This window comes from Mytilus edulis, chromosome 12 (assembly GCF_963676685.1).
Source record: "Mytilus edulis chromosome 12, xbMytEdul2.2, whole genome shotgun sequence".
NCBI lineage: Eukaryota > Metazoa > Mollusca > Bivalvia > Mytilida > Mytilidae > Mytilus > Mytilus edulis.
Window position 1 is genome coordinate 76,238,878 of NC_092355.1, and position 25,947 is coordinate 76,264,824.

The window sequence follows — 25,947 nt, forward strand, 5'->3', positions numbered from 1 at the left end:
GTCAAGGTCAGATGACACCTGCCAGTTGGACATGTACACCTTACAGTCCTTCCATACACCGAATATACTAAACCTATTGCTTATAGTATCTGAGATATGGACTTGACCACCAAAACTTAACCTTGTTCACTGATCCATGAAATGAGGTCGAGGTCAAATGAAAACTGTCTGACGGGCATGAGGACCTTGCAAGGTACGCACATACCAAATATAGTTATCCAATTACTTATTATAAGAGAGAATTTAACATTACAAAAAATCTTTACTTTTTTTTCAAGTAGTCACTGAACCATGAAAATGAGGTCAAGGACATTGGACATGTGATTGACGGAAAGTTCGTAACATGAGGCATCTATATACAAAGTATGAAGCATCCAGGTCTTCTACCTTCTAAAATATAAAGCTTTTAAGAAGTTAGCTAACGCCGCCGCCGCCGCGTAATTAAAAAGGCACAACAAAAAGTTAAATCACAAAAATACTGAACTCCGAGAAAAATTCAGAACAGAAGTTCCCTAATCAAATGGCAAAATCAAAAGCACAAACACATCAAACAAATGGATAACAACTGTCATACAGTTTGTAAATCAGGACTGTTTTTTCCTCTTCATAAAAAAAGGTGAGTGTTAGGAAAAGATACTCAATTTTGTTTGCATTGCATAGAACTGCAATTGTTTCTCCTTTTAAATCAGATATAAAAAGTACAAGAGTGCACACGCTGAAATGTCTCGCCTTCTATACTAATCATTGATATTATGTTGATAGTCCTAAGTATAAAGCTAAGCTTTATTACAACTGTCACATAAACTTAACATTAACCAAGATAACTAAACAAAGACCAAAGAACCTTGAAAATGAGGTCAAGGTCAGATGAACCATGCCAGGCAGACAAGTACAGCTAACAATGCTTCTATACAACATATATAGTTGACCCATTACTGATAGTTTAAGAAAAATAGACCAAAACACAAAAACTTAACACTGTGCAATGAACCGTGAAAATGAGGTCACAGTCAAATAAAACCTGCGCGACTGACATAAAGATCATAAAATATTTCCATTCACCAAATATAGTTGACCTATGGCATATAGTATTAGATAAAAAGACCAAAACTCAAAAACTTAACTTTGACCACTGAACCATGAAAATAAGGTCAAGGTCACATGACATCTGCCCGCTAGACATGTATAGCTTACAATCATTCCATACAACAAATATAGTAGACCTATTGCATATAATATGAGAAAAACAGACCAAAACACAAAAATTTAACTATTACCACTGATCCATGAAAATGAGGTCAAGGTCAGATGACACCTGCCAGTTGGACATGTACACCATACAGTCCTTCCATAGACTGAATATGCTAGCCCTATTGCTTATAGTATCTGAGATATGGACTTGACCACCAAAACTTAACCTTGTTCACTGATCCATGAAATTAGGTCGAGGTCAAGTGAAAACTGTCTGACAGACATGAGGACCTTGCAAGGTTTGCACATATCAAATATAGTTATCCTATTACTTATAATAAGAGAGAAATCAACATTACAAAAAAATTGAACTTTTTTTTCAAGTAGTCACTGAACCATGAAAATGAGGTCAAGGTTATTGGACATGTGACTGACGGAAACTTCGTAACATGAAGCATCTATATACAAAGTATGAAGCATCCAGGTCTTCCACCTTCTAAAATATAAAGCTTTTAAGAAGTGAGCTAACACCGCCGCCGCCGCCGGATCACTATCCCTATGTCGAGCTTTCTGCAACAAAAGTTGCAGGCTCGACAATAACCACTGAACCATGAAAATGAGGTCAAGGTCAGATGACACCTGCCAGTTGGACATGTACACCTTACAGTCCTTCCATACACCGAATATACTAGCCCTATTGCTTATAGTATCTGAGATATGGACTTGACCACCAAAACTTAACCTTGTTCACTGATCCATGAAATGAGGTCGAGGTCAAGTGAAAACTGTCTGACAGACACGAGGACCTTGCAAGGTACGCACATATCAAATATAGTTATCCTATTACTTATAATAAGAGAGAATTCAACATTACAAAAAATTTGAACTTTTTTTTCAAGTGGTCACTGAACCATGAAAATGAGGTCAAGGACATTGGACATGTGACTGACGGAAACTTCGTAACATGAAGCATCTATATACAAAGTATGAAGCATCCAGGTCTTCCACCTTCTAAAATATAAAGCTTTTAAGAAGTGAGCTAACACCGCCGCCGTAGCCGCCGCCGCCGCCGGATCACTATCCCTATGTCGAGCTTTCTGCAACAAAAGTTGCAGGCTCGACAAAAACCATAATCAAAGAGCTGAATAGCTCTGAGGGGAAAGACGGCCCTTGTTTCTATTTCATTTTTTTTTTTTGGAGAGAGGGGTGTGTGGTATCGTTTGATAGTTTTCATATAAAAAATGAAAAAAAGAACAGCTAGAAACATGTAGAAAGGTTGACAGTGAATATTGAAATCAATTGTTGTTTAATGTAATTTTGTTTCTTTATAACTTTTAGGATTCAATTTAGACCAATGGAAGAGATCTGCATCTTCTAAATCCAAACATTCAATTAAAGTTGATAGTTATTATCTAAAATTCAACTAGTTGAATTTGGTCATTTAACAAGAACTACAATAATTTTGAAATCTTAATAGTGTACGACTGAACTGCAGGCTAAGGCCATTTTCCATTTTTTGTGACAGTACTCTTGAGATTTTTATTTTATTTCTTAAGAAAGTTAGGACTGAAAAATCTATTCAGATTTAAATTTCCAGTGATAAAGTTCCCAGTTGAAACTCTCATCACACTGGAACAGGTACTAATAAAAAAAACAATATGATTAATGTAAACTGTGTGAAACTTGTTTCCAAATACTACATTTTAAAATATTTGTAAAATGGAAGACTATATATAGCTACTTATCATATACTAAATGTTACATTTTAAGTGTTTACATGTATTTGAGTGGACAATTACTCATAAATTGAGGTGCTCCTGATTTGGAGGAAGATTCTCAAAACAAAGTTTTGCAGAAAAAAATGAAAAAAAATCGTTTCTCTCCCCAATCTCATGTAGCCCTCGGACTTTGTTTACTTTGAAAGTTAATGACCTACAAATTAAAGTATTGCATATTGATGTTTGAATTATCTACAGCAAACATAATTATGTTTAAATTAAACAAATACGATTTTTTAATTAGTGCACAATTTTTGAGAATGTCTCATGTCTGAGACATGTGACAGAGTTGTCAAGTCACAACTGGAGATTTAGACATTTTCAGCTGGAGTTTGTGCCTCATAACTAGAGATTTTGTATCAACATTTTTATTGACGTACGCAATGGTTTTTTGGTGTTTAAACTGCATATTTTCCTTTTTTGTTACTGATTCTATAACTCCATAGCCATTTTTACTTGATAGAAATAGAAGATAAGGGTTTTTTAAATATTTATTTATTATATATAAAGTTCAAGATAGAGTGATTAGCCATCATATATAGTTGGTAAAAAGTATCTGCTGAAGCTACATTGTCAATTTTGGTACCACTAACTGAACAGTGGTGTTGACTTGATAGAGTTGTGAGCTTTCTGGTGGGTTTGCTGTATCCATATGTTTGGTCAAGTCATTATGGTCACCATAGTCAGCTTTGCAACAAGTGTAGTAGGCATACATAACATATTTGAGATCATTAAGACATTCGTCTTGAGGTTAAGTAATATAACTGTTCAATGTTTTAACAGTACACAAAAAAGTCGTTGTTTATACAACTTTAATTAATCCATTGTCAGTATTTCACTTTTAATCATCCAGACATATGTCCTAAACTTGCTAGTTGATCACCTGGTTATTGCCAATACTCTTTTATTGCTGTTTATACAGTCTAATCCTTAACACCTTCATAGATAACTCGAGGCTATTTACCTTTTGACATCAAAACAGTTAAAGGAAACTTCTGTTTTTCTCGGACTTTTCCAATATGAATTTTGAGTTTCTCGGACTTTTTCCCTGTCAGTATCAATTTTGTAAACAAAAATTTCTACTGAAGATTTTTCGAGGTTGACATTCTCAAAAAGCGGAAGATTTCAAATTTTAACGGGAGGGACGGAAGAGGGTCTTAAAAGCGGGAGATTTTGACTCCCGCCGGAAGAATCACATGTAATCATTCAATGATTTTAATAACCAGTGAAGGATATCCCTGCTTCAACGTAGTGTGGCATTCCAACAATGACGTCACTATAAAATATAATGTAGGTTGGATATATTTAGAATATCTCGTCATACTGATTTTTCCGGATTGTAAAAGAAACGTAAATAGTGTAAAGGAGAGCTCAATATATGATAATTTCAAGGGAAACAGAAGGGAAATGTGTAAAAAAGTGTTTACAGTCAATCTATTCATTTGTGTCTCCCCTTCTCATCAATCTCAGTAAGATTTGTTGGGGGGTTTTCCACACTATAAAAACAAAATGAATGATGTGAGGGAATGTCACTCTGGTCAACCCCATTGGGGATTGACGGCTTGAAGCCGTCTTCCCCAAAAACAATAAACTCTGAGGAAAATTCAAAACGTAAAGTCCCTAATAAAATGGCAAAATCAAAAGTTGAAACATACTGCAATGTCATTTTCAATCAATCATTATATATCCCTTTAGATACGTTATTTTATATAAGACCTGAATAATACAAGGTGAAAGAAACTTAAACTTTTGTTTGTGTTGAATGAGATTGTAATTATTTATTTTTTTAATAGCAATCATGAACTGCCCTTAAAATTTAGTATTTTTGTACATCAGAATGTTTTGGTTTTTTTAATTTAGATATTGACATATATTGGAGAAAAGATATTAAAATTTGTGATTGCATTATTTAAATATGCCAATATTTCTTTTTTTATCCAAAAATAACGCAATGGTATTTGAAATCTGTCATTTTCAATGCCTCTAAATAATTAATCTTATAAAACATGAATAACCAGGATAAATCAAATTATGCACACACTTTTGTTTTTGTTCTGAAAAAAGAATGGAATTATTTCTTTATTCTAATAGAAAATTTTGACTGTCATATGATTTTGTGTACTTGTTGTACATCAGGGTGGGTTGTTTGAATAAAATTGTGATTAATCAAGGGCAATTAATCAGGAGTTATTTCAACCTTACATATGTATTTTTAGAACTTGTCGTGCTGATCAATTTGCAACTTGGAAGTTTCTCTCTTTCTATCATAGTTTTCAAGATAATAGACAATTCTGAATAAAAATGGTAAAATTTGTCATGTAAGGGCAATAACTCCTCTGAGAAGTCGTCAAACAGTTTTGACATATTTAGACAATTGGAAAAGGTAAACAAGTTTAAATACATTTTACTCATGTTAATTGATAACAGAATTTAAAATAATAGACGATACTTGCATTTAACCCTTATGTTCTTTTTCAGCTGTGTCAAACAAGATTGGTTAAATTTGGTTCAGCAGAATCAGAGGTGAAGATATAGCAGACGACGACAACGGATGACCAGTGATGAAAAAAGCTCACTAGGTCATTTGGACCAGAGGAGCTTAAAGACGTTAAAAAAATAATCGTTCAACATGTTCAACGTGCCCATAAATGTTATAAAATGCTCTTCGGGGGAACAGCTGGTTATGACAGAAGAGGTAAAACCCTGAACAGGTTCGGCATATGACATTTGTAGACAAAATTTCGATTTTCCAGTTTGTCACCTTTGAAACCTCTAACCAGTAGAATACAATAATGACATATTTGTGACTGGTAAATTTGTCTTTTAAACAAAAACTATTATCATAATCATCTGAATGACTGATTGTTTAACATATTTTGTGTCTTTACTTTTAACACCATTCTTGACAATAAAAGATAAGACAAAATACAATAAAATGTCAAGTATAATTTCAGTATAACTTATTAATTGATCTATATGACATATTACCTTGTGCACTTTTATCGTCAGCCTCATTGAGTTTTGTAACAACTAGATAAATTGCATCTGGTGATAAAAAAGTTTGATGTGTGTGGTAAAATTCTTTATCCCCTGCGAAGTCCCACAACAAAAATGTGGCATACTCCTCTTCGTCATGTAGATCTACATTAGATTTAAGCATGGCTTCAATATCCTGTTCTGCCTGTTCATATAACGGACTTCGTTGCTGCGAGGTAGCTGGATGTTCAACTAGAGATTCAATGGTTACTGAAGGTGTCATTAATTTAGGCTGCCAGGCTACTTTCTCTGATTCTTTTGACTCCTCAAAACTTGTCAATGATGTGTTTTCCCTTATATCTTTATGTGTTCCTTCTTCTACTGATGGTTCAAGTGATGCTTCAATTGTTTTTTTGTATTGTTTCAAAAGTCTTGCATGAATTTCAGTTTCTTCTGTGGTTCCTATCATTAGAAAATTACAATAATATTAAAGAAATGTGAGAAATATTAAGTAAGATCAAAGTATAGAATAATAAATACACATTTACCAATATATTGTCCATCCAATTTTTCTTCTTTTTTTTTAAACAATTGAACTTACAAAATTACACACGAAGAGTTATCAAACGTGTAGACAGGGTTTCTTTTGTAAGTTGGAATATTGATATTAATACCCACTAAACCTGATGGATAATTTACACTTATCGTATTATCAATTCATTTAGTAAATACAGTTTCAAACTACCGGGTACAATTGATGATACTATTGATATTCCTCAAAAATATAAATAAAAGATAAGCATGCAATAAGAATCATAATATTACTTTAAAAGTCAAACTTAAATATAGCCATGTGATGTAAGTGTTAGTTTTCTATTTACCAGTTGCAGTCTTCAAGGTTATTAAGCCAATAACTAAAAGAAATGGGTAGCTGACTATACAAGTTTAGTTTTGCTCGTTGTTGAAAGATGTGTGGCGACCTATAGTTTCTTAAATCTGCTCCATTTGTCTCCTGTGATTACATATTCTTATTTTTTATGAAAATCACCATTGAATTGCATACATGGTACCAATGTAATGGACCTGATGCGCAATTGTACTATATATAAATAACCAGGTGATCTGCAGGGCGCAGCTTTATACTACCGCAGAGGTCGAACCCTGAACAGTTGGGGCAAGTATGGACACAGCATTCAAGCTTAATACAGTTCTGAATTTGGATTGTGATAAAATTCTTGACATCATATGAGTTTCTGACACAAAACAAATATCAAGATCTTACAAATCTATTATGCAATATTGTGCAATTAAAGATTTCTTCTTCAAACTTTTCAAAAATTTGAAAATTGAGAAATTTGGGGAAAAAAATGTAAACTAAAACCACCCCCCTTTTTTGAAATAAGTCCAAAACCTGACATTTCTTTATACATTGATTGTTGGTTGCTTAACGTCCAGTGGCAAATATTTCATGCATATTAAGGACGACATTTCTTTTTACATAATTTACAAGTAGTGTTAGGGAGGTAAATGCGAACATACCAACATTGTATGTTGACTGTTTTTGAATTACCTCCCTTACACTGCTTTTAAATTGTCTTAATTGTCTGACAAGAAAAACCTAGTTGTTCCCCCGTTTTGCCCCTAATTCCAAAACATTAAGATCCATAACCCCCCAAAGTCATTACTAACTATCCCTTCATGGTATGGAAACTTGTGATATAATTTCAGAGAGATTCATACACTTAAACACAAGTTATTGTCTTCCTTTTTTTGCCCCTAATTCCCCATTTTTAGCCACTAATTCCAAAACATTTTGAGCCATAACCTAGCCTTTTTATCTAAATTTGGGTTTTTAATGTAAAATTAGAATAGAAGGTGAAAAAGCCTTTGTGAGACCTCGAAATTGAAAGTATTATCCTTTTCCTTTATCAAAATATTGTTAATCAATTAAAAATCATCAAACAAATAATCTTGCTTTGGAACTGGTTGTTATCAAAGGGAAACAATTCAATCTCAATCTCAATGTGTTTAAATCCCAGGAGAGATAAATCTTGTTACACGAAGTGGTAGCTCATCCACTATAGTCTATTTTTAAAACATCTTTAAGATATTTATTTTGATTTACCAAATTGTTTTATAATAAATTCCTCACTTTGTGCTCGCAAAGTAAACTTTATTAAAAATCCTGAGAATGTATTTGCTATGCAATTTTTGAGGTTTTGTGAAAAGATCGTTTGAATTGTGTGCATTGATGCCATATAGTTGATAGTAACAAATACGCATGGGAGTTCAAAAACGAGATGTGTGAAAAAAAATGCCATTTATATTAAAGCAAAAAAACCTGACTCGTAATTTTTGCATATAGGAGACAAATCAGGTTGTTTAATATAATTTGTCAAATGATGGGTTGTTAATGGGTGCGAGTCATTGGGACACTTTAAAGGGTTTCGACAGAATTATGGGAACTGTTGAATAAGAGGACTAGAAATGAGAATTTGATGGATGAAAGCTTGAGGCAGGGTGGTCTTAATCGTGAGAAAAGTTTGATAAAACAGGGATAATTCTTGTTGATGAAAAAATAAGAGTGCAGAGGAACAGAATATGGAGTTAAGTAGGAGTTTTGGGAGGGAACTGGGAATCAATTCCCTGTGTCCATCAAATAACTGAAAGCCATTAAAAAAATAAAGGAGTGGGGTCTGACATGTATGTAAAAGGATAAATTATGCAGGGGATGCAGATTGGTCTAATTTGACAACTGATAAATAAAAATACGATGGATGCCGAATGTGATAGCGCTATCTAAATAAAATAAATGAAAACAATATATATTTTTTTTCAATAAGTACAATTTTTATTATGTAAACCTAAAGTAGAGAAATGTAGCATTGAATGACTCCAATAATTGAGCACGCATCCGGTAGAGCACAGCTTCCCATGGTCGGACTGAATGTCAGTTCATAAACATCTCAATCATTCAATGTTGTTACCAACCATATACAGTATTAGCGTTGGCAGTCCTTGAAAAGCGCCATTGACTGCTTTCAATCAAACAACAGAAGGAAGTTTGTAACCAACAATATTTTCAAACAACTTATCTAAAATGATTAAGTCTTTCAACAAAGGTTATAAATGATAAGCAACGATGCAAATATTGAATTTTAGAACATATATAATTCTCTTTATTACAATGAATTCAAAACAGCAATATCTATATTATTTAACAAATATGTACTAAATAGTGTCATGCAAATCGTTAAATATAGAAACACGCAATTTCTATTTTTAAACAAGGGAAATAACAATTACATGACAATCCTGTCTTCCAAATGAATTTAAAAACATTTTGTTTTTATAAACAATCATAACTAATTAGAAAGAAAGAAAAAACACACATACACAGTGAAAATAACATGTGTTTATGTTGCAACAACTGCCAACCTGTACCAGAAACAAACAATGGTTTGGAACAAACTATACACCACGAACGACAACTCGACCTAGAATGTTACTCACATTTGTTGATAATGTAAACAAACATCGATTTACAAAAAAGCGGTAATATGTAGCAATTAACAACAATCAGAATGCTGTAGTAAAGATTATCAGGAAATTAATCTGGCTTGCCGCCCGGAGATGCCAATAAGTGATATTTTACAAAATCATGTTTTCAGGGGACGTGATGAATTGTCCTTGCCAAAATTAAAAATAATTCAGGTATCTAACATTTCTAACATATATTGATACCACGATAATACATTGATAATACTGCCTTGTTAAATATACCTTATTGTCAAAGAATGCAGCAATAATTCTGTTATCAATGGCCAAAGAAAAAATCGGGATGATCAAGCATGGAATTCCGGAAATTGACCGTCTCCAAAAATATTAAATTCTAAAATTGAGTTATCGTCCTTTTCGCGCCAGACGACTATTGAAAAGGCTACATAACCCCCTTAAGTCATTACTAATAATCCCTTCATGGTATGGAAATTTGTGGTAAAATTTCATAGAGATTCATGCACTTAAACACACGTTATTGTTTGAAAACTAAAATAACTAGCTTATTTTGAGCCCCTTTTTGGCCCCTAATTCCTTAACTATTGGGACCATAACCCCACAATCAATCCCAACCTTCCTTTAGTAGTATTTAACCTTCTTGTAAAAATTTATATAGATCCATTAACTAAATCTAAAGTTATTGTCCGGAAACTAAATGTGTCTTCGGACGACGACGACGCAGACTACAACATGATACCATTATAGAGCCGTATAAAAAGATTTTGTATAATTGTCAATGAGACAACTCTCCACAAGTGCCCAATATGACAAAGAAATTAACAACTATAGATCACCATACGGCCTTTAACAATGAGAAAAGCCCATACCGCATAGTCAGTTATGAAAGGCTCCGAAATGACAAATGTAAAACAATTCAAACGAGAAAACTAACGGCCTATTTATTGTACAAAAAATGAACAAAAAACAATCGCTTCTCAGCTAGTTTCCAACCTGGCAAACTATTTATGAAGATTCACGACCTCGTAGCATTGAATTGGAACTTGTCAGACCAATGATTCCAAATAATTACATTGAAAGTTTATCCCGCAACAAATTTAATTCGATGACATTGCTAAAACATAAATGATATCTTAACTAGAAACTTAAAGTGCTATCCATTATTTTACCAAGAAAGGAGAACAAAATGTGTTTCAAATTTTATATCATACCATCTAACTTATTCCATATGCCGTCATCAGACATTGCTTTGCATTTTATTGTGTGAATTTCTATTCCATTTGTACTAGTTACATCTGTATTCTCTTCAGAGAACAATCTTTTAATCAATGAGGTCTTTCCCGCACCATTCTTCCCAACTATAACTAAACGGATGTCTCTCTTTTTCTCAGATCCTGACTCAAGTAATTTGAGGTACAAGGGAACTGACTTTTTGCCAGCCATTAATTCGATTTCGGTTGGAACTTTATCATCTACAAAAAATAACATTATAACTTTATTGTAGTAGATGAAATATGACTAGTTTTTAAGTGCCTGTTTTCATTGTATGTTTATATTTAATACGCAGCTTAAAGGTTTTTAATTACTTATAAAAAAGAAGATGTGGAATGATTGACAATGAAACAACTGACTTAACAAGATATCAAAAGCCACACCAGTTTACAAGTATAGGTTTATGTAAGGCCTTCAACAATGACCAAAGCCCTTACTGCATAGTAAGCAATAAAATCCCAAAATGAAAAATGTGAACAAATTTAAACAAGAAAACTAACGGTAAAAATTAATGTACACCAAGAATGTGTCCAAAGTACACGGATGCCCCACTCGCAGTATTATTTTCCATGTACAATGGACCGTGAAATTGGGTACAAAATTTAATTTGGCATTAAAATTAGGAAGATCATACCATAGGGAACATGTGTACTAAGTTTCAAGTTGATTGGACTTCAACTTCATCAAAAACTAGCTTCACCAAAAACTTTAACCTGAGGCAGGACAGATGAACAAACGGATAGACCAATAGAAGGAAGAACAGACAGACGCACAAACCAGAAAACATAATGCCCCTCTAATATTGTAGGTGGGACATAAAAAAGTTAGAAAGATCACACCATAGGAAAATGTGTACTAAGTGTCAAGTTGATTAGACTTCAACTTCATCAAAAACTACCTTCACCAAAAACTTTAACCTGAAACTCTCAGTTTCATTTTCTATGTTCATTGGACCGTCAAAAGTCTATTTTGGCTTCAAAATAAGAAAGATCATATCATTAGCAACATTTGTACTAACAATGACTAAGTTCAAGTTGAATTGACTTCAGTTTCATCAAAAACTGCCTTACCAAAAACTTTAACCTGAAGCAGGACAGATGGACAAACGGACGGACACACAGACCAGAAAACATAATGCCCATCTAAAATCGTAGGTAGTGCATACAAAATGATTGAACAACAAATAGGTAACACAGCAACAAACAACAACCACTGATGTACAAACTCCTGACTTGGTAAAGGTACATACAAACATAAATAAATGGGAAGGGGTTAAAATGTAAGGGGGTCACAACCCATTTATGATTTATCAGGATCTGTTGGATAACATCACTAATGAGGCAATACTAAATTATGTTTTATTTTCAAATGAAATTCACATCATTCATGATGTGGCATGCTTCCAATGAGAATCTCACAATTGACATATGAATCATGAAAAGTAGGCTGTTAGTTTCATCAATTGAATGGATACTTATTTTACGTCAGGAACTTTTAAAGCCGGCTATACGTTTAGGTTTTTATCATAGTTGATGCATTCTTAAGAAAAAAAGTATTGTTATTAAGAGCTCATCCCGGGAAGGTAAAATCTTAACCCCCAAAAAATATGGTTATAGGCATTAGTAAGTTCTTATCATCACCCCTTTGTTGATCATTTAATGTGTTTCTTTACGATTCCCATGGAATTACTGTGGTTTGAGTAATAATTTTTCAATAGGTGTTTATTAATTAATTGATTAGATTATTGCGGGTATACATATTTAATTAGTACAAATGCATTATATGAGTAATTTATTACGAGGTAAAATTCCTGGGACCAGGAACCTAAGTAATATTGTTGAGAGTTTAACATCTATAAGACAATGACAAATAAAACGTAAAATGGGAATAATAATTTTGGAGATGTTTTCCCGAGGGAGTACTCGAGTATCGCTCGGTAAATTTAAGGAGTACTTAATTAGTAAATCTCCACTGAGTAAACATCTAAAGTTAAAACTAACAAAATGAAGATATAGAGAATTACCTTCCACCCCTAGTCCAGCATTCACACCTGAAGATTTTTCTGACTTGACAGTCTGAAAATGAGGAATAAGCATTGAAAATATAGTTTCACCAACTGACAAGGGCATTAACTCTGCAAAATCTCATTAGTTCAGAAAACAATCTGAACTTGATTCGTATATTGTGATGGTATATACAAAATATCAAATCATCATCTTCCAGCAATTTAACACATTATTATTTGTTGGATACCAATTTATGTGAATGTCATGCGTACCACTAATTAAAATATACAGAATACTATAAATTTCCAAAGGAATGTTTGCAGACTTTGCCAAAACGACGAATATGCAAAGTTTTCATTTAACCAAGAAAATTGGTACCAACGAAAATAAATGAAACTACATTAATACATTTTTTCGATGAATTAAATAAGAATTTGCCCCAACATTTTTAAGTTTCAATATTTGGACAATATAATAAAAACATCATATTAAGATTATTGATATGAAAATTACCTTTTGTCAACCGTTCATTTTCAATGGTATATATATTACTGTTTTAATCAAAATCAAAAAGATATGGATCATGAACTATTTTCTTGTCTACAATTATAGAGTGTCCTTTGTTGAATATGCATATAGACCGAAATCAGCGACACATGAAAGAGCATATCATTATTGCTAAAATGTTGCAAGAAAAACAGACACCCATTGTATTCTTTACAGATACAGATTTTTATGTTGGTCCTTTCTTAAAAAAATATATTATGTATTAATCCTTTCTTAATCATCTTTCAAACAAGATTTAAAGATCATTTAATAAATGCAGTGTAAATCAAAAGATATATATACGTAAATGAACCTATCATTAGTATATAACTTTGTTTAAGAACTTCCGATTTCAATGATTTAGTATTTGAAAGTTTTAATTAAACACAAAGACAGAGATATCAGATACTAATGAGGTCAACGTTTGTGTATTGATTGGACTGCCATATTCTCTATAAACTAATGTTATGTCATTTGGTCAACTTTGATTGGCATTAGGAATTCCAATTATTGTCCCACCCTTTGTGTTTAAGTGTACCTTGATCATTACAGTTGTCAATCGTACTGTTAAAGGGGCACTAGCTAGGAGATATATAAAAAAAAATCTAATATATTATTTTTTTGGCTCAACCATTAATGAAATGCAAATAATGAAATACTAATTTGTTTTTATGGTTCAGTTTTGTCAAAATAAGCTAAAATAACATTGATTATGAATTATTCACTTGCAAGTGAATAATTCGACCTCATGGAATCTGTATTCATGTGAACTGCAATTTAACCCCTGAGCTTGATATCAATAACACGTGATTTGTATGTGTAAAGTTATTTAAAGGAAAATAATGTCAACATAGAAAGTGAAACAAAGGTAATTCATTTGATTGACTGATTCGATCCACAAAAAAACATTCTTATACAGGTAAAAACAATGATATACATTTAATTTTCATCTTTAATATGGAATCAAATAGACCTCAAAAAGTTCAAAAGCACAAGTTTGCTTAATCTGTGTATATCTATAATTATGTTTACATCGCTTAGATGGTCATAGAATGACTTTAGCGGTCAACTCGATAGTTAATTAGATGGTGTCTAGATTGATTTACACACACAACGAAGCTACATTTTTTATGCTCGTGCCCTTTTAACTTTTTTTTTTTAGATTTTTAATAGTTTGGATAAATGTTTTACATTGTTATAAATCAAATATGAGAATTTGATTAACATCCGACGGTGAACATGAATTTGACAGCTAGTATCACTGCCCCTTTAATGTATTAATATACTTAAATGAAAATACAAAACTAAGTTAGTAATTGAAACTAGAGGCTCTAAAGAGCCTGTGTCGCTCACCTTGGTCTATGTGAATATTAAAGGGAGCAGATGGATTCATGACAAAATTGTGTTTTGGTGATGGTGATGTGTTTGTACATCTTACTTTACTGAACATTCTTGCTGCTTAAAATTATCTCTATCTATAATGAACTTGGACCATTAGTTTCAGTGGAAAATGTTAGTAAAAATTTACAAATTTTATGAAAATTGTTAAAAATTGACTATAAAGAACAATAACTCCTAAGGGGGTCAATTGACCATTTCGGTCATGTTGACTTATTTGTAAATCTTACTTTGCTGAACATTATTGTTGTTTACAGTTTATCTCTATCAATAATAATATTCATTACAAGATAATGACCAAAAACAGCAAAATTTCCTTACAACTAACAATTCAGGGTCAGCAACCCAACAACTGGTTGTCCGATTCATCTAAAAATTTCAGAGCAGATAAATGTTGACCTGATAAACAATTTTACCCCATGTCAGATTTGCTCTAAATGCTTTGGGTTTTGAGTTATAAGCTAAAAACTGCATTTTACCCCATGTTCTATTTTTAGCCATGGCCGCCATCTTGGTTGGTGGCCTGGTCACCGGACACATTTTTCAAACTACTAACCCAAAAGATGATTGTGGCCAAGTAGTTTCAGAGGAGAAGATTTTTGTAAAAGATAACTAAGATTTACGAAAAATGGTTAAAAATTGACTACAAAGGGCAATAACTCCTAAAGGGGTCAACTGACCATTTCAGTCATGTTGACTTATTTGTAAATCTTACTTTGGTGAACATTATTGCTGTTTATAGTTTATCTCTACCTATAATAATATTCAAGATAATAACCAAAAAGAGCAAAATTTCCTTAAAATTACTAATTAAGGGGCAGCAACCCAACAACGGGTTGTCCGATTCCTCTGAAAATTTCAGGGCAGATAGATCTTGAACTGATAAACAATTTTACCTCGTGTCAGATTTGCTCTAAATGCTTTGGGTTTTGAGTTATAAGCCAAAAACTGCATTTTACCCCATGTTCTATTTTTAGCCATGGCGGCCATCTTGGTTTGATGACTGGGTCACCGGACACATTTTTCAAACTACTAAGGGTGCAATCAACAGTTTTTTTCTATGACGTCATATTTTGGGGGACCATGTATAAGTGACCCTTAGTGGTCAGGGATGATTCCACTATATAGATTAGGGCCGCTCAGGGGCCCTTAAATTGGCCAGCGGCCCCCAAAAAATGTACATGAAAATGAATTCCCAATTCAGGAAAATAAAATAAAAATCGATATTTCCGGAAAAGTTTCTGTCACCAATTAAGGCAGCTATAATTTTTCTTGTTCATAGTTTGTTGTCAAAACGTTTTAAAATCCGGATAAGAATGCTGTTTACGATCGCATCTTGGTAACAACGATTTAATTATGTCAACATGTGGGAAACAATTTTAGCAGCCGAATACAATTGATTAATATATTATGGGAGTATTGGTTCTTGCAAAAGCAGATCGCCCAGCAGGTTGATAACTAGAGGCTCTCAAGAGCCTGTGTCGCTCACCTGTTACTGTGTTTACTGATGCCGTCCATCTTCATTGGTAGGCAGGGTCATTAGACGCTTTTTTTAAATAGATATCCTAGTATTATGATTGTGGCCAAGTTTGGTTAAATTTGGCCAAGTAGTTTTAGAAAAGATTTTTATATAAGTTACAAAAATGACAAAAAGTTGTTCAATATTGACTATAAAGGGCAATAACTCCTTAAGGGGTCCTCTTACAATTTTGATCATGCTGACTTATTTGTAGATCTTACTTTGCTGAACATTATTGCTGTTTATAGTTTATCTCTATCTATAATAGTATTCAAGATAATAACCAAAAACTGCAAAATTTCCTTAAAATTACCCATTTTAGGGCAGCAACCCAACAACAGGTTGTCAGATTCATCTGAAAATTTGTGAGGGGATATATCTTATTCTGATGGACATTTAAATCATGAAAGATTTGCCCTCAATGTCTTAGTTTCAAAGATATAAAGCAAAAACTGCTTTTTACCACTATGTTCTAATTTAAGCCATGTCGGCCATTTTGTTTGGTAGGCTGGGTCATCAGACACATTTTTTAAACTATAAACCACAATGATAATTGTGGCCAAGTTTCGTTAAATTTGGCAAAGTAGTTTTAGAGAAGAAGTTTTTAGAAAAGTTGCAAAAAATGACCAAAAGTTGTTAAAAATTGACTATAAAGGGCAATAACTCTTTAAGGGGTTGACTGACAATTTTGGTCATGTTGACTTATTTGTAGGTCATACTTTGCTGAACATTATTGCTGTTTACAGTTTATATCTATCTATAACAGTATTCAAGATAATTACCAAAAACTGTAAAATTTTCTTAAAATAACCATTTCAGGGGCAGCAACCCAACAACAGGTTGTCCGATTCGTCTGAAAATTTCAGGGCAGATAGATCTTGACCTGATCAACAATTTTACCCCTGTCAGATTTGCTCTAAATGCTTTGGTTACAAAGATATTAGCCAAAATATACATTTTACCCCTGTGTTCTATTTATAGCCATGGCGGCCATCTTGGTTGGTTGGCCAGGTCACGCCACACATTTTTTAAACTAGATACCCCAAGCATGATTGTGGCCAAGTTTGGTAGAATTTGGCCCAGTAGTTTCAGAGGAGAAGATTTTTGTAAAAGTTTACGGACGACGGACGACAGACGACGGACGCAGGACGACGGACGACGGACGCCAAGTGATGAGAAAAGCTCACTTGACCTTTCAGGTCAGGTGAGCTAAAAATGGGTGTCAAAGCAGACCTCGGCAGAGAGCAAATTCAAATTTTGATATAACATTGATGGATAAGGTTTAATGGACGCCGATCTCGTAAAAGCAGATTGCCCAGCAGAGCCGGTTATATAATATGATGAAAACTTGTTTTGTAAAAGAAATTATTTCCTCAAAAGACAAAAGTTTGAGCATTTTTTGAAAATAATGTTGATGATAGCTAGACCATTCATGAAACACGATGTCATCATTATTGAACTATTTCAAAAGTTTTGAAGATGATCCAAATAATTTTAAAAAACACTGGTTCAATGCTTTAAATATCTTATCAATTAAGTATATGAACTTTTGTAATTGCTTTTCTGAATTCGACAATTGACCAGTTCAATTTGAAATCCATTTGAATTAAGGTAATTTTAAAGAGATGACCTGCTGTTGAAAAAATACCTGATGAATGATTTTTTTCAGTGGTTTATGTTAGCTTAAATATATGCTTTTTAATAGGCCTAGGTAACTATAGCTAAGATGATAGACTAGTGCATCATGTTCAATGATATTCATGTAATAACAGTAGCCCATCCAGAATTATTCAAAATGTTACAACTTACATGAACATCAGTGTACAGGTTAAACTTAATAATATACATTTTCCGTTTTTCAGGAAAATAATGTTATTTCGTCTTAGATTTTATGATTAAAAAATTCCCAATTAGAATAAAAATTCCCAATTTGATGTTCAAGGGACCCATTTGAAAACACCTGGAATCATCCCTGGTGGTGGACTGATTAATAAAGATACTTGTATAAAACTTGATATCACTGGAATCAGAATGTTCTCTAGTTTATAATGGAATAAAAAAAAAGTGTACTTTTAATGGTATAAAAAAGTTTTATCCAGAGAAACTGGGGAAAACATTGCCTAATTTAAGCTTAAAAAACCTGAAATCAGGTCATGTGCACACCCCTGAAGACATGATACCTGCACATTTTTCATAATCAAAATTGTATGAATTTCATAGATTTTTACCTGGTCTTTCAAAAAATTCATGCTTCAGGGTACGTTCGCCTGCTCCGAAAAGAGCTACAGTGGCTGCAAATAAGTTTTCAATTTTCACTGCCAAAAAAACAGACTGTTTACAGTGTTGTCTCCCCTTAAAACATGTATATTTAATCTAATTTTTTAAATTAGTTTAATCATTCAACCTGCTTTAATTGAAGTTAATTAACATATCTTTACAACCAAATACAAAAAACATGATACTTTTTCACCAATAATGTTGATAAAAAGGGACTTCCCTCCATGTCTATTTTTAGTTGGGGAATAACCCCTAGTTTTTTATACGAAACTGTTTATAGCACCCTAACCCAAAAGATGATTGTGGCAAAGTTTGGATTAATTTGGCCCAGTAGTTTCAGAGGAGAAGATTTTTGTAAAATATTACTAAGATTTACGAAAAATGGTTAAAAATTGACTATACAGAGCAATAACTCCTAAAGGGGTCAACTGACCATTTCAGTCATGATGACTTATTTGTAAATCTTACTTTGGTGAACATTATTGCTGTTTACTGTTTGTCTCTATCTATAATAATATTTAAGATAATAACCAAAAACAGCAAAATTTCCTTAAAATTACTAATTCAGGGGCAGCAACCCAACAACGGTTTATCCGATTCATCTGAAAATTTCAGGGCAGATAGATCTTCATCTGTTTAACAATTCTACCCCATGTCAGATTTGCTCTAAATGCTTTGGTTTTTGAGTTATAAGCCAAAAACTGCATTTTACCCCTATGTTCTATGTTTAGCCATGGTGGCCATCTTGGAAGGTTGGCCGGGTCACCGGACACATTTTTTAAACTAAATACCCCAATAATGATTGTGGCCAAGTTTGGTTTAATTTGGCCAAGTAGTTTCAGAGGAGAAGATTTTTGTAAAAGTTAACGACGACGCCGGACGCCAAGTGATGAGAAAAGCTCACTTGGCCTTTTAGGCCAGGTGAGCTAAAAAGTAATGACTAATATTTAAAAAAAAATACTCTAAATAAAGAGTGCATATACACACAGACTATTTTGGGAACTTTATGTAAGCTTGTATAGATTTAGTAGCTAATCTGTCCACTTTTTGTTTCGTATTTAAAAAATTATGGCTGACAACCGGTTAAGGGTGGAATTAAAAAGACAATATTTTATTTAAGTCTCACCTCTTACGTTACATTCACATAATATTACTACGTAACATAATAATATAAAGCCACTCTAAAAAGTGTTATTAGCGCCTCAAATAGATGATGTTGTCAAATAAAAATCGTGATAATATCGTGATAATATATAATGTGTGTTCAAGAGTAAAGAAATGTCTTTTTTTTTTGAAGATATCTCTCATGAAGGATCTTGGTTTTGCGGCATATGATTTTTTAGTTTTATATTTCATCATGTTATGTAACTTATTTTCTACTTGTTTCATTATAAATGTAAGCCTATGTAATTCAACACCATATATATCACCATATGTACCTGTAAGTATTCCATCACTTCTTTATACTTCCCCCTTTTTCTTTTTGCTGCTAGATCATATGGAGTCTCACCCTGAAATACAGACAAATCTTTATATTACTTTCACCTGTTAACTGCTACCTGTCACACATATCTTACAATTAGTAACAGTAACTACTTAGGGGGTCAATTGACCATTTTAATCATGTTGACTTATTTTTAGGTCTTGCTTTGCTGTACATTATTGCTGTTTACAGTTTATCTCTATCTATAATAATATTCAAGATAATAACAAAAAACGGCCAAATTTCCTAAAAATTACCAATTTAGGGGCAGCAACCCAACAACCGGTTGTCGGATCCATTTGAAAATTTCAGGGCAGATAGATCTTGACCTGATAAACAATTTAACACTGTCAGATTTGCTCTTAATGCTTTGATTTTTTAGTCATAAGCCAAAAACTGCATTTTACCCCTATGTTCTATATTTAGCCGTGGCGGCCATCCTGGTTGGATGGCCGGGTCACCGGACACATTTTTAAACTAGATACCCCAATATTGATTGTGACCAAGTTTGGATTAATTTAGCCCAGTATTTTCAGAGGAGAAGATTTTTGTAAAAGATTACTAAGATTTACGAAAAATGGTTAAAAATTTATTATAAAGGGCAATAACTCCTAAAGGGGTCAACTGACCATTTTGATCATGCTGACTTATTTGTAAATCTTATTTTGCTGAACATTATTGCTGTTTACAGTTTATCTCTATCTATAATAATATTCAAGATAATAACCAAAAACAGCAAAATTTCCATAAAATTACCAATTCAGGGGCAGCAACCCAACAATGGGCTGTCCGATTCATCTGAAAATTTCAGGGCAGATAGATCTTGACCTGATAAACAATTTTACCCCGTCAGCTTTGCTCTAAATGCTTTGGTTTTTGAGTTATAAGCCAAAAACTGTATTTTACCCCTATGTTCTATATTTAGCCGTGGCGGCCATCTTGGTTGGATGACTGGGTCACCGGACACAAATTTTAAACTAGATACCCTAATGATCATTGTGACCAAGTTTGGTTAAATTTGGCCTAGTTGTTTCAGGAGAAGATTTTTGTAAAAGTTAACGACAACGGACGACGATGCAGGACAACGCTGGACGCCAAGTGATTGGAAAAGCTAACTTGGTCCTTCGGGCCAGGTGAGGTAAAAAAAGGAATAATTGCCTGCATATTGTTTCAAAATCATTAGAGAAACAGATTCCATCACCAATTATCGTGTAGTACGATATTTATACACTCTTGACTGTTAAATTTTAAATATTTAAAACGCTCGTTGAGCGGATAAATATTGTATCACACTCGATGCAGTGGTAGAATTTATATATAACTCATGAGACAACATTCACTATTTTCTGAAGACTTGAAAAAGGCTTTTAAATTTTCTTTTTTTTAAGCATATGAATAAAAGCTCCATCTGTCACCATTTGGTCCTTTTAATTATCCTTGCAGTTTGGGGATTGATAAATGCATCTACCCTGTATACCACATTGCCTCACATTCTCATTAAGAAAAAATTCACACACCTAATTAAATGGGCATTTAAAAAGTCAGAATGTGAATATATATGTTCAAACTCTTTTATGTCATTTTTTAGTAGCAATAAACAAAACAAGAGGCTGTCACAACGACAGCAAACCGGATTTATTTACATTTATTTGTGTCCTGGCAATATCACAAGAACCATTACTGATGAATGGTGAAAGTGAAAATCATCAATATTAAATTTGACCTCCATTTTGTCATCAGTATCTACATTTTGAAATAATAATATTTGAAAAGCTGAGATTAAATGGTTCATGAGTAAATGCAACAACGTGAATGGAAACGCCATTTTACGATCTTTCAAGAACCATAACTCCTGAACAGTAAAAGTCAAAATCGTCATTATGGCACTTGACCTCTATTTTGTCATCAGTAACAACTTAATAACTTAACTCATAAGTTCTCGGACAGGGAAAGGACAATTATTTTTGCATTTTTCTGCATGTATACTATGATTAATATACTATTATAATATATAGAGACTCTCTATACAATATAGCATTGAGTTTCTGTCATCAAACCGACTTTTAAGTCAGACATGACTACCAGTTTTAACATTGATACCCAATCATATGATAGATAAAAAAAAAAGAAGATAAATAAATAAGCCAATCAGAGCTTTGTCCACATCGTGGTTTTTATATCGTAAGAACCACTTTCATCATACCTCGGTTTTAACTTACACACAATTTTCATAAGTACTAGGACGGGGACTGAAGACAATTATTTTCACGATTATCTGCATAATCCCCATGTATACTATGATTAATATACTACTATTATATATAGAGACTCTCTTTATAATATTGCAGTGATAGCAGTGATCGCCAGGGAGAAGAAACTTTATAGAATTAATAGTTAGTAGAAAATTAAATTCACATTAATATTTATAAAAAAGATACGTAAAACTATGTTTAAAGTATTACAGAAACGCGAAAATAGTGAGATATAACAGAAAACAAAATAAAAAAACGGACTTTGAAAAAAAAAAGAGGCTCTCAAGAGCCTGAATCGCTCACCTTAATTCTTTTGGTTAAATCTCTCATCAATGATTATTTTGGCTTTTCAATTTATTTAAATGTTTTTTGGATCGTCCTATTTTCTTCAAAAGCCAAAAAAAATAATCATTTTCTCCTATGTTCAGGGGTGTGGAAATGCTATGCCCGACTCGCCCTACTCGTACATTTGAACAACCGGACAAGTAATTATTTTTGTCTGGGTTGCCCGTGGACAAGTAAAATAATATAAAAGACAAAGTTCAAATCCAACAGAAATATAGAACTAATTTCAACATGTTCAAAATATATAAAGATGTTCAATTTATGTAAAAGAAACCAATGGTTCATGACGATAAATATTACATAATACCGAAAATAGATAGATTAACAAAATAAATAAAAATAAGTATGCGAACCCGAGTTGTGTAACATTGCATTGGTTTTGTCCTTTGACACGGGATGATCGATTAGGTTTTATCCATCATGTACCGAAAGTGTCATTTTATATGATTTTGTATCGAGATTCAGATTGATAAATACTTTATAAAACACCGGGCAAGCAAGACAAAAAGAGTAATGAGTCGAGTAAAAACCCTAAAACGCAAATGGAGGATAAGGAGTATTAAAAAAAAATACGGAAGCGAGAATTTCAGACATCGTGAATATCAGATTGCACCTGGCTATCTAGGATGGATTAAATTCGGACTGAAATAAATATTTTTTTTGTCTTTATATTTATAGATCAAAGGTCAACATTATTTGTTGTCAGAGTGGTAAATGGAAGGGACGGTTTAATTGCCCATCAATACAATTATAAAAACAAAAACAAAACAAAAAAACAAGTGTGTTGATCAGTTGAGAGAAACAGCAAAAAAGTCAATAGTTTATCCATTATTTAATTTCCATTTCTTCACTCGCTGTCCTCTAAACTAGTATATCATTATATGTACCTACTGGCTACAATTTTTATTCCAAAACTGCTGCAAAAATTACCTTTACATGTTATTTCATTGGTTGGTTTGCTGTAAGGTCATGAAGGTTTTTGTCCCATAGATGTTGACCTACTTTACTAAATTTTTACACATAATAAACAAATGGATTTCACTTGTTTGTGATGCAGTTGTAACAGTGCTAAGAATCATATATTAACTACAATGAAATACTTCAATTTTTATTGGGACCATCAGGGCAAGTAACTTTTTTTCCGGACAAGTGCATTTACAGTTTTACTTGCCCAGGGACAAGTGCCCACATCAAATATTTCCACACCCCTGATGTTCTATTTTAGCCATAGGAGCTATGTTTCTTGACATACAAGGAAATAAAATATAAAATTTATACTAGATACTCTGAAACTCATTTAGCCTAAGTTTGGCTGAAATTGATACAGCAGTTTCAAAGGAGAAGATTTTTTAAAGTAAGTCAACATGATGAACAAATTGTGAAAAAAGTCTTTAAAGGGCAATAACTCCTTAAGGGGTCAATTGACAATTTGGTAAAATTGACTTAATTGAAGATCTTACTTTGCTGAACATTATTGCTGTTTACAGTTTATTTCTATCTATAATTATATTCAAGATAAACAAAAACAGAAAAATTTCCTTAAAATTATCAATTCAGGGGCAGCAACCCAACAACAGGTTGTCTGATTCATCTGAAAATTTCAGGGCAGATAGAAATTGACCTGATAAACAATATTACCCAACGTCAGATTTGCTCTAAATGCTTTGGTTTTTGAGTTATAAGCCAAAAACTGCATTTGACCCCTATGTTCTATTTTTAGCAATGGCGACCATGTTTGTTGATAGATCATAACTTCGGATACAATTTACAAACTATATACCCTAAGGAACATTCAGTTAAAGTCTGGAAGTATTTGGCCCAGTAGTTTCAGAGGAGAAGATTTTTGTAAAAGATTACTAAGATTTACGAAAAATGGTTAAAAATTGACTATAAAGGGCAATAACTCCTAAAGGGGTCAACTGACCATTTCCGTCATGTTGACTTATTTGTAAATCTTACTTTGCTGAAAATTATTCCTGTTTACAGTTTATCTCTATCTATAATAATATTCAAGATAATAACCAAAAACAGCAAAATTTCCTTAAAATTACCAACTCAGGGGCAGCAACCCAACAACAGGTTGTCTGATTCATCTGAAAATTTCAGGGCAGATAGATCTTGACCTGATAAACAATATTACCCCATGTCAGATTGCTCTAAATGCTTTGGTTTTTGAGTTATAAGCCAAAAACTGCATTTGACCCCTATGTTCTATTTTTAGCAATGGCGACCATGTTTGTTGATAGATCATAACTTCGGATACAATTTACAAACTAGATACCCTAAGGAACATTCAATTAAAGTTTGGAAGTATTTGGCCCAGTAGTTTCAGAGGAGAAGATTTTTGTAAAAGATTACTAAGATTTACGAAAAATGGTTAAAAATTGACTATAAAGGGCAATAACTCCTAAAGGGGTCAACTGACCATTTCCGTCATGTTGACTTATTTGTAAATCTTACTTTGCTGAACATTATTCCTGTTTACAGTTTATCTCTATCTATAATTATATTCAAGATAATAACCAAAAACAGCAAAATTTCCTTAAAATTACCAATTCAGGGGCAGCAACCCAACAACTGGTTGTCTGATTCATCTGAAAATTTCAGGGCAAATAGATCTTGACCTGATAAACAATATTACCCCATGTCAGATTGCTCTAAATGCTTTGGTTTTTGAGTTATAAGCCAAAAACTGCATTTGACCCCTATGTTCTATTTTTAGCAATGGCGACCATGTTTGTTGATAGATCATAACTTCGGATACAATTTACAAACTAGATACCCTAAGGAACATTCAATTAAAGTTTGGAAGTATTTGGCCCAGTAGTTTCAGAGGAGAAGATTTTTGTAAAAGATTACTAAGATTTACGAAAAATGGTTAAAAATTGACTATAAAGGGCAATAACTCCTAAAGGGGTCAACTGACCATTTCCGTCATGTTGACTTATTTGTAAATCTTACTTTGCTGAACATTATTCCTGTTTACAGTTTATCTCTATCTATAATTATATTCAAGATAATAACCAAAAACAGCAAAATTTCCTTAAAATTACCAATTCAGGGGCAGCAACCCAACAACTGGTTGTCTGATTCATCTGAAAATTTCAGGGCAAATAGATCTTGACCTGATAAACAATATTAACCCATGTCAGATTTGCTCTTAATGCTTTGGTTTTTGAGTTATAAGCCAAAAACTGCATTTGACCCCTATGTTCTATTTTTAGCAATGGCGACCATGTTTGTTGATAGATCAAAACTTCGGATACAATTTATAAATTAGATACCATAAGGAACATTCAGTTAAAGTTTGAAAGTATTTGGCCCAGTAGTTTCAGAGGAGAAGATTCTTGAAATAGTTTACGACGACAGACGACGACGGACGCCAAAT

The 25,947-nt window shown here is 32.9% G+C and overlaps 2 protein-coding genes across 2 annotated transcripts in view; both read right to left on the reverse strand.

Moving 5' to 3' along the window:
* The window catches only part of LOC139499286 (probable serine/threonine-protein kinase roco8), a 46,770-nt gene extending 35,841 nt beyond the window's left edge, over positions 1-10,929 (reverse strand). The window contains exons 1-2 of the mRNA XM_071287954.1: positions 10,673-10,929; positions 5,958-6,407 (exon numbers count right to left, since the gene is read on the reverse strand). Coding sequence (XP_071144055.1) covers positions 5,958-6,407; positions 10,673-10,904 — 682 coding nt within the window. The 5' untranslated portion in view covers positions 10,905-10,929. The remainder of the gene's footprint in view (positions 1-5,957; positions 6,408-10,672) is intronic.
* Positions 1-25,947, reverse strand: part of LOC139497850 (uncharacterized) — a 497,218-nt gene that overhangs the window by 43,694 nt on the left and 427,577 nt on the right. The window lies entirely within an intron of this gene.